Genomic DNA, 10,400 nt, shown 5'->3' on the forward strand with positions numbered 1-10,400 from the left:
CTAAGGGCGGTCCCTCCCAGCCCCTCCGCCCTCACCTGGGGTCACGTGCGGCCCTGAGGGCGGGGCCGGAAGCTGATTCATCTCCCACAGACAGAGCAGGGCTGGACAGTTTGCTGCCTCGGGCCGCACAGAAACCTTCCTCCTCCCCCAGTTTTGCTGGCAATCCTGATACAGCCCTGGCCCAGTTCTGTCTTCTCGCAAGTGGGATGCTCAGCTGTCCAATTGAGGAGAGAGGGTTGGGTCATGGACTGTGGCCCCTCTCCCTCCAACTGCTTCCACACTTATGATGTCCACAGAGCTGACATACCCACCTGTCATGACCTGGAGCACAGCACGTGCCTAAACCCTGCGGCAGGGAAGGGTGAACAGGACCAGGCTGTGCTCAGACCCAGCTCTTGGCTAAGTGTCCCCCAGCAATGGAGAACGTTGGGTTCCCATCTGAGGGCAGGGTGTCAGGTGCAAATTGGCAAAACTCAATAAACCCTGCAGACAAACGGCTCCTTTCCTGAAGCTTTTAGCTGCAGGGCACCAGGCCAATCCTGCCTTGTCTTCCCAACCATCCACCAGCTCTTGGCCAGGATGGAGCTGGTTTGAATCCCAGTGGACCCTGGTCTTGTCTGACTGAGATGTCTCATAGCATCCTTGTACCCCCCCCCCCCCACACACACACATCACCACTGTCCATTAGCCTGGAAGCCCTCCTTGCCCTGCTTCTGATGCCCCTCAAGTCTAGTTAGTACACAGGGTCTCCTCATTGATCGCCAGGCCCAAGCCCTGCACCCCAACCTTTGGTCCCTCATCCACAGCAGGACTTATACCTGTGAACACTGGGTTTTGTTGTTTTGGTTTGGTTTGTTTGTTTGTTTTTCGAGACAGGGTTTCTCTGTGAAGCTTTGGAGCCTGTCCTGGAACTAGCTCTTGTAGACCAGGCTGGCCTCGAACTCACAGAGATCAGCCTGTCTCTGCCTCCCGAGTGCTGGGATTAAAAGTGTGCGCCACCACCGCCCAGCCAAACACTGTGTTTCCACACCTGCTCCTTTCCATACCTTTCCCCTCTAGCCTACCTGAATCACCCCTCCCCTCCCATTCCCAAGGAGCCTAGAGAGGCAGGGGTGTGCGTCTTGGACTCCCAGCAAAACTGTACTGGTTCTCAGTTTGTCCTCTTGTTCTTATCATTGTAGAGTTACTGGTTTCGTTAAGGAACCTGGCCTCCAGGCTGGAAGGCTCTTTATCTCCCTCACTCTTGGTCAAGTCACAAGAAGTTGTAAAAAGTGAACAGGGAAGTTTTGGGTACCTTTAACCACTTCCCACAGTGGTATATCATGACATAACTGTCTTAGCCAGGAGAGTCTCTGGTGCCATCCACAAAACTGCATCAGATCTCATTAGTGCTGTGTGTGTGTGTCTCTCTGTGTGTGTCTATGTGTGTGTTGGGAGGGTATACAGTATTGTCATATGTATAGATTTGTGTAACAGCCGTTACCATTAAGATGTACAGGGTAGTGCATGTTGATAGTCCCAGGACTTGGGATGCTGGGGCAGGAGAATTGCAGGCTTGAGGCCAGCCTGGAATAGCAGAATTGTACCACTGCAGAGACCTTACTCATTAGAAGTAGGCATTCAGGTTCTCACCCTAACCCTGGCTGCCATTTTCTCTCTCTTGGTCCTGTGAAGATGACAGTGTCATTAGCAAACTTCCAGGGTGCAGCCTAGAGCTCTGGACCATCTCCTAGCCCCACCAACAAGGTGAATGTCTCCCATCTGGCTAACATATGCTCATCCATTTGCATAATTGTATAGTATTTTGGTGTGCTTATTATTTATTTATTATTTATTCATTTTGCAGTGGCAGGGGATGGAGCCTACCTAGCCTTTCATGCAAGCACTCTACAGCTCAATAGGCTTTTTTTTTCTTCTTCTGAGACAGGGTTTCTCTGTGTTGCCCCAGCTGTCCTAGAACTAGCTCTGTAGACCAGGCTGACCTCGAACTCACAGAGATCCACCTGCCTCTGCCTCCCAAATGCTGAGATTAAAGGTGTGCGCCACCACTGCTTGGCCTCAGTGGTCTTACTATGCTATAAACTGTACTCGTGATGACTATTGTTGATGTCTTAGGGTTCCTACTGCTCTGATGAAACATGGGGAAGAAAGGGTTTATTTTCCTTATACTTCCAGGTAGCAGTCTATGCTCCAGGAAAGTCAGGGCAGGAACTCAAGGCCAGAACCTGGAAGCAGGAACTGAAGCAGAGGCCACGAGAAAGTGCTGTGTACTGTCTTGCTCTCCAGGACTTTCTCAGTCCTGCTCTCTTTCAGAACCCAAGCCCACCAGCCCAGAATGGCACCACCCACACTGGACTGAGCCCGCCCACATCAATCACTATTTAAGAAAATGCCATGCAGGCTTACCTACAGCCTGACCTCCTCACATGGTTCTGACTTAAGTCAAGTTGGCATAAAACTAGCCAGGGCAGCCATTGAACGTCTCAGGTGTCTGTTTGCCATGTGTATGTCCTCAGTGGGGTTCTGCTTGTAGCGTTTCCCATTTCTTGATAGATTCCTTTCTGTTGCTGAGTTTCTAGCGCTCTTTATGTACTGTAGATACAGTCTTTGTCTGGCGTGTGGAGGGTGTGTGGTCCCTTCCAGTCTGCAGTCTCTCTGTCCTCACCGAGCAGAAGTTGTGCATTTTGATAGTGACACTTCATCAGTTTTTCCTGTCACAGACCATGCTTTTGGTGTAATATCACTTTTGACCTGCTCCCCAAAGTTCAATCACTTGTTAATAGTCTGCATTAAAATCCACGATCCATTTTGAGCTAAGTTTACATAAGGTTTGATGGTTGAGTTGAGGTTAAGTTTTTGTCCTGTACAAGAGGAAACAACCTCAGAGACATTAAAGGATCACTCTGCATCATACAGCAAGGGTCTGGGGAAACCGGTTTCCAACTGGGGCCGACATGCCTGTTTCCAGCACTTACTAGCCAAACAGCCTCTGAGCTGGCTCCCAGAGATGGGCGAATGTGCCTGCTGGGATGTCGTGAGGACCTTAACTGCCCTTCAAGGCAGTGTGCCTGGCAGCTCCCTTAGGAGAGGGCCGTTCAGTTGGTCAACAAAATTGGCCAGTATTTGCCATATGTTGGCTATGCTAGGCATGATTGAAACCCAGGAGTCTCCCAGGGACCCCACAACCTTGGTGGGGAGCAGGGCTGACAGAAGTTGGAAGGTTATTGGTGCTGAGGAGGATATTGCTACCAGACCTGGGGAAGCCAAACATCCATGAGATCAGAAGAATGAGTTTAAATTCCTTGGGTTTATGAGGAGGGAGGGGCGTTCCAAGGAAAGGGAACAGCAGATACAAAGGCTCAAAGATGCCCACAAAAGCCTGGGTGCCGCCTGTGGGGGGTGGGGGCGGAGGCGCGGGGGAATGAAGGTGGCCAAAGGGTCAAGGTTTGGCACAGTCTGAGCCTTGTGACCCTCTGTGGAATACGGGGATGGTGAGCAGAACAGGCCACGGGCAGAAGGGGTGGTGAGGAGGTGAAATCCTGTCACTAGGAACCAGGCTGGACTTGGCACTGATCATGGCGAAGTAGGGTGTGAGATAGAGAGAGGTGGTACCAGGCTTGGGTATGACACCTGGCCCTGGAAAAGACAGAGCCAGGTAGGAGCCCCCTGGCCTCTGCTGCTGCCCAGACTCAGGTGTCCAGGGCTGAACTCAGTTTGGGTGAGGAGTCTGGGTGAGGCACGGTGAATTTGGGGGATCCCTCACCTGGCTTTAAGAGTCATTATGTGTTGGGATGCTGTACCTGCCTCCCAGGAGGGTTGGGTCCTCCAGTGGCAGAACTGGCAGGGCTGGGCCCAGGATGCAAATCGTCTTTAAGACTCAGGCCCATGAGATCTCAGGAGCCTGCCAGAGTCCCAGGCTCTGTTCTGGGTTTGTCTGTGTGTCTTCCCCAGGACTGTAAACCCCCTGGGAGAGGAGGTGGGAGAAAGTACCTGAACTGCGTGGGGCTCTTCCTGGGAACCTTTCTCCCTTCTCCTCCTCTGTCCTTCTGTCCTCCTCCCTCCTCTCACTTACTCATTCCTTCATTCAGCAAAAGTTCAGACTGTCTCCTCTGGGCCCAGCCCTGGGCTGGGCGATGCCAGGAACTAGGGATGATTCAAACTGGTGTCTGCCCTTGGGGTGCTCCAGAGCTGGTGAGGAAGGTGGCATGGTAAACAAGCAACAGGAACTGATCTGGACCTCAGGAGTTCTAGGCAGGTGGACAGGTAGGGGCAGTCAGGAACCTCAGAGGAGGAGCAGGGGATAAGCAAAGGCGGCCATGGGTGTCAATAGCACACAAGGGAGGAGGGCCTGTGCCTCCAGAGACACGGAGCCGTCCCAGTGCTGGGCGTGTGCAAAAAAGCACAAGCAAGTAAGACAGTCCTGGTTGCTGGGGTGCTAGACAGAGGTTATGGGACCAGCCGCCACCCAACAGGCTGTTACTTGTGACGTGCTACTGGGGGGAGGCAGGAAGGCCGGGTACAGGCCTCCCCTCTCCTGATTCTACTTCCCACCTTCAAGAGGGTGGTCGAGACCACCAATGGGTGGGCAGGTGTAGAAGCGACAAGCACTGGCACAGGGTCACAGGTAGGACACACCGCCAGTAGCCCCTGGCTTGGATCTGGGAGCAGGAAACAATCAGATGAGGGCCAGTGATGGAGGCAGTGGCAGGGACGATAACAGGGGCCAGAGCCCCAAGGAATAGCTCTGGGAAACTGAGGTAAGGAGTCAGAGGGGCCGCCAAGCAAGCAGCTCAGGCTAGTCTGGTGTATGCGTGTATGTGATGCCCAGGTATTATTTTTCACAGATGATGTGGGCTGTGTGGTACCATCTGAGTGTCTGAGGGCCTGTGGGGCTGAGATTGGCTGCTCCAACATTGCCTACCCAAAGCTGGTCATGGAGCTGATGCCCATAGGTAAGTCCCTATGTCATATACAGGTGTCTGAGGATTGGAATTGTGGGGACTGTTTTGTATGAGTCCCTGTGCCATCAGAACAGCCAGACAGAAGTGACCGTAAGTAAAAGCCAGGCTTCCCATACATATGTCAGTTCTTTTTTCTCCCCAGACTGCTTAGCTGGGCTCATCTCCATCTAAAGATGGGAAATTTGGGGTTGGAGAGATATCTTAGTGGTTAAAAGCACTTGCTGCTCTTGCAGAGAACCTGGGTTTGGTTTCCAGTACCCATATGGTGGCTCACTTGTAACTCCAATCCCAGTGAATCTGAACCCATATACTGGCTTCTCAGGGCTCCTGCACACACATGTGATACATATAAACTCATGCAAGCAGATATACATATTGCATAAATAAATTAATCTAAAAAAAGAGAAAGCCCTAGACAGGTGAGGTGACCTTGCTAAGGCCGCAGGCATGCCAGCTACTACAGACCTGACCATGTGTATCACCTCTGGAGAAAGGCTACCTACTGCCTTGTCTTCACCTTTTTATTAATACCTTCTCATATGGGGAAACTGAGGCTGAGGATGTCATGCAAACTGAAGTCCACTGCTTACTCCTTTGAGATCAGGAGTCCTGCTCCAGGGCTGGGGGAAGTTCCACCCTAAGCCAGCTCCATGAGCCCTGCAATCTAGACTCATCTGGAAGTCGAGGCTCTTCCCTGCCTCCCGCCTTCCTTCCCACAGAGCCAAGCCCAGATGTCCATGTGCCAGTGGAGTTATTTGGAGCACACCTCTTCCCTGCTTAGAGCCTGGTACCCTTGTGTACCAAATTGGGGATAATGAGTCTACCCAACCTGAGGGTTGTGGCCAGGATTAAGCCTAATGACATGACAGAGACAGGGCCTGACCACACCGTGGACTCCCACCTCAGGCTGTGCCTCCCCCTCCATACTGAGCTAAGGACTCAGCCTAACACTGACAGACCTTGTTGGGCCGCCAGCCCTTTCTAGGCCTTGAGCTCCCTGTCTGAGAAATGGGTACAATGAGCAACAAGTCAACCACTTTCCAAGCACCAAGGAGGGTAGATAAATATTTGGGGGAACCATGACTTAATTCACATTCCTGAGAAGTAAACAAAGCAGGTCATGGGATGCCTAGAAGTCACGCTACAGAGTTGAGGTCAGGCTGTATCAACACCTCTCTGGAAGGCAGAGGGGAGGAGTCACAGGAGGTGACCAAACTAAAGCACCACAGCACGGAGTCCTTTGGGCCCTTTGGAGCCCCGAATTCCCAAAATGTTGCCTTGCCTGGCTGGGGACCTTTCACTCACAGAAAATAGGGTGGGTTTCTCATGCCCTCACCTCCACAAAGGCTCTCTCCCAGAGTCAAGAAGGGCTCCACCATGCCTGCTGGGACTTGCTGTGTACAGGAAGTGGCGTGCCAAGGAGTTCCAGAGACTAGGCTGCTGCAAAGGGTCCCATGCTTGCCACCCGCCTCTCCCCACCCCAATCCCCATCATTCTGCCGTGGTACCTGAGGCTCTCCTGGGCTTCTCACTCTCAGGCAGTTGTATAGGGCGGGGAAAATGCTTTGTCAGCTCGGGCTCCACAGACGGTAGACACCAGGGCTGAAAACAGCCCTGCCATGTGGGTAATTACTCCACAGCAGGGCCACAGGCTGCCCTTTAAGAGTTCTGCTCACTTGTCTCCCTCCCACCCAGCCGGGCAGGGTCACAGTGGGGGCCCGGCTCTGCCTGCAGGTCTTCAGGCGGAGTCACAGTGCCCCCCCCCTCGCTCTGCCCGCAGGTCTTCGAGGGCTGATGATCGCCGTGATGATGGCTGCGCTCATGTCATCGCTGACCTCCATCTTTAATAGCAGCAGCACGCTCTTCACCATGGACATCTGGAGGCGGTTGCGGCCGGGCGCAGGAGAGCGGGAGCTGCTCCTGGTGGGCCGGTATGGGGCGGCTGGGGCATGGCGGGGCTTCTGCAGCACCACCTACCTGGGGAGTCCTCACCAGATTTGGGGTTTGAAGGATGCATAGGAATTTGCTAAGCAGAGAAAGAAGGGAAGCGGCCAGAATATCTGGGGTCCACTTGTCCTTCCTGAGCTGACTCCTTCACCTGGAGTCAACTCTGCTTCCCCAACTACACCAAAGATCTTTCTGAGCCTTCAGGTTTGCTCTGGCTACCCTGGAATCCCAGAGCTAATCCTCAAACTGGCCACACCCAGACCACAATGATGCCCCTAGTCTCAGGCTTCCAACACCCTGGGCCGGCTGAGGACCCGCTGTTTCCTCCACCCAGTGCTCAGCCTGAGCTCTGTCCTCTGGGTAGCGCTCCAGATTCTCCCCCACAAAGAGTGAGCACTCCCCACCGCGTCCCAGACCACTACCAGATCCCTCTCTCACTGTCGGGCCATAATATGTCAAAATGAGCCTCCCTGTGGGACATTTCTGTCCTACCCTTGTGCTTGACTGTGAGCCTGGGAGGGACTGGCCAGGGCAGTGGAGAGTGGTCTTCCTCCTAGAGTGCCTGCTCCCTGCTCACTAACAAGGGCTGACTGCAGTCTTCCTCCTGGAGCCTGGGGCAGGGGCTCTCCCAGCACTTGTTCCGGTGATGCAAAGCAGCCAGCTTCTGTGAGAAGAACCCTGTTGGGACATGCCTGGGAGCCGGGGTGTCATGAGCTCATCTGCAGGAAGGGAGCCTTTGGCCTCTCTAGCAGTTCAGGTTCTGACCTATCAGACCTGGTCATATGACACCTGACCACCTGTTTGCTCCTGCCTCTCTGTAGCTGCAGTGTGACCAGAGGCCTGTCCGTCTGAGATAGCTTTTTCCTTGAAAGAAGCCCTTCAGACTCCCACCTTCCAGGCCCTACCTGGGTCTGTGCATCTCCATGCCCCACTCTCTGGCCTAGGACTCCAGTAGCCCTAGCAACCTTGGCCTGTGGCCCTCTGGCCTCCCAGAAACTGGCTCTTCCTGGCTGGCCTCATTCTAAGCCAGAGAGCTGTCCTAGGCCACCAGGCAAGCTGGGACTGCAGGCCAACAGTGATGCTCAGGACCCTGCCCCACTCCTTTACTTCCCTCGCAGCTGCCCCATCTGTTTCTTCCCTTGGAGTTCTATGTCCTGCTGAGCAATTAGGAGGACTCAGAGCCCCCCCCCCAACACACACACACACACACACACACACACACACACCGCACACTATGCCAGACACTCATGAGATTGGCTGTGTGCGCACCCCCTGGAGGTTGTTTTAGGAAGAGGCAACCTCCTCCTCATCCAGGGGCCCCGGCTTGAACCGAAGGCCGGCAACGTAAAGATTGAAGTTCAGGAGCTGCTAGGCCCTCCGGCTGGGGGGTGCGGGGCGTGTCGGTGGAGACCGCCAGGCTTTGAAGAGGCCGCGCCCAGCTGTGCTCCAGTCTAAGGGTTAATTAGCCTCAATCAAAGCGGCACCTCCTCTTTCTGCCACCCTCTTCCCGGGGCCTGGCCTGAAGCAAAGAGGGAAGGTGGGGGAAGGACCCACCCTTCTGCACACAGCCAGTCAGTCGGTCTTGCACGGCGCCGGCCACCGGCCTCGCCCACCATACCCCTGAGTGAGAGGGGAGAGGACTCGGCCGGGTGTGATTACAGCCCTGTCAGGGTGACTCAACCTCTGAGTTTCCAGGCTCCCCCCTGAAGCCCCCAGACCCACAATGCCCCTGGGTTCCTTTGGGCTTAGGACAGTGGATCTGTTTGCAACGACAGCCCCAAAGCCTGGAAAGCTTCCAGCAAGGCCTTGGGGGAGGAGCAGAGCGCCCGCCGGCAGCGGATAGGTGGGAGGCGGGGTGTCACCCGCCCAATGTTTAGGGTTAAGAGACCAGAGTATGCTGGCTGGGATTGTGCAGTTTCCGCAGGTGTTCTAAATCCCACTAGGCTGGCCCCAGGTGTGAGGGCCACTGTGATATTCACCGACTCCCAAAAGCCTAGCGAGATCAGGAAAACCCTGGGACACAGGCACGTGCGTGCTTGCAGAAGGGGGCACACGGAGCAGAGAAGGCAAGGGCAGGGTTGAGTAACTGGCCTCATGGGCCGCAGGGAGCCACGGCAGGAGATGGAGCAGGAGGGCCTGGTCCCTGGTGGCTTGCGCTGAAATGGGCAGAGGGAACCAGAGGCAGGTCTTGGGGACAAAGAAAAGTTCAAAGCTGAGGCAGGGCTGGCCGCCCGCAGGTTGGTCATCGTGGTGCTCATAGGCGTGAGCGTGGCCTGGATCCCAGTCCTGCAGGGCTCCAACAGTGGACAGCTCTTCATCTACATGCAGTCGGTGACCAGCTCGTTGGCGCCCCCTGTCACCGCCATCTTCGTCCTGGGCATTTTCTGGAGGAGGGCCAATGAGCAGGTGGGTAGCCAAGACAGGTCTGGTGGGTTCCCCTTAAGGGTGCCCCACGAGTCCTTTGAGGTCTTCCTCTGTCTCTCCTTTTCCCAGGGGGCCTTTTGGGGCCTAATGGCCGGGCTGCTGGTGGGTGCCCTGAGGCTGGTCCTGGAATTCCTGTACCCGGAACCCCCCTGCGGCCAGGCAGACTCCAGGCCAGCCCTCCTCCGCAGTGTACACTACTTGCACTTTGCCGTGGCCCTCTTCCTCCTCACCTGTGCGGTCGTGGCCGCTGGAAGCCTACTGAGCCCGCCCCCTCAGCACAGCCAGGTGAGGCAGTCCTGTTCCCTGACCCCAGTCACCACAGGCCCCATTCCTGACCTGACTGATGGATTCCTGTCTCTGTGCCCCTCTCTGATTCCAGACATTCCCACCTTTGACTCCTAACCCTTCCTGGCCCAGACCTCTGTCTTTGTTTGAAGCTTCTTTCTGTAACTGACCGGCTGCTTTCCGGGGCCCCTCTGTCTCGCCACACCTCTTCCCTGCAGATAGAAAACCTAACCTGGTGGACTCTGGTTCTGGACCCGTCCTTAGGAACCAAAGCAGGTAAGTGGATACCCCTGGGACTGCTCCTCATCCCACCACCACGCTGGGGCTGGAGGTATGGACACCCAAGTGTAGCCTGTATCCCTCACTGACCTACCTCAACCTCCTGTAGGCGATGGCCGGACACCCCAGAAACGCGCGTTCTGGACCCGCGTGTGCAATTTCAACGCCATCTTCCTTATGTGCGTCAACATCTTCTTCTATGCCTACTTTGCCTGATGCTGCCACCCCAGTGGGAATGTGGGTGCTTCAGTCCTCAGGGCCGCCCTCCTTCCTAGGCTGGACATGGAGGCCCAAGGAAACAGACTATGTCTACAGCTCTACAGTAGGTCAGTACCAAGTGTCTGGCTGAGCCAGCGGAACTGCAGCTCTGAAAATATGGTGGGGAGACCTTTCAAAAACAACACTAAAGGAGTCAGATATGTTGGGGGGCGGGGGACTGAGAGGAGGAAGGGGAAACCATGGTCTGGATGTAAAAACAAAAATAAATACAAAAAAGAGAAGTCAG

At 54.9% G+C, this 10,400-nt stretch overlaps 1 protein-coding gene across 1 annotated transcript in view; it reads left to right on the plus strand.

Moving 5' to 3' along the window:
* Slc5a10 (solute carrier family 5 member 10) overlaps positions 1-10,399 on the plus strand; it is a 47,877-nt gene extending 37,478 nt beyond the window's left edge. The window contains exons 10-15 of the mRNA XM_038325682.1: positions 4,845-4,952; positions 6,741-6,891; positions 9,145-9,313; positions 9,401-9,616; positions 9,835-9,892; positions 10,005-10,399. Coding sequence (XP_038181610.1) covers positions 4,845-4,952; positions 6,741-6,891; positions 9,145-9,313; positions 9,401-9,616; positions 9,835-9,892; positions 10,005-10,111 — 809 coding nt within the window. The 3' untranslated portion in view covers positions 10,112-10,399. The remainder of the gene's footprint in view (positions 1-4,844; positions 4,953-6,740; positions 6,892-9,144; positions 9,314-9,400; positions 9,617-9,834; positions 9,893-10,004) is intronic.
* Position 10,400: the final 1 nt, after the last annotated feature.

This window comes from Arvicola amphibius, chromosome 4, assembly GCF_903992535.2.
Source record: "Arvicola amphibius chromosome 4, mArvAmp1.2, whole genome shotgun sequence".
Classification (NCBI taxonomy): Eukaryota; Metazoa; Chordata; class Mammalia; order Rodentia; family Cricetidae; genus Arvicola; species Arvicola amphibius.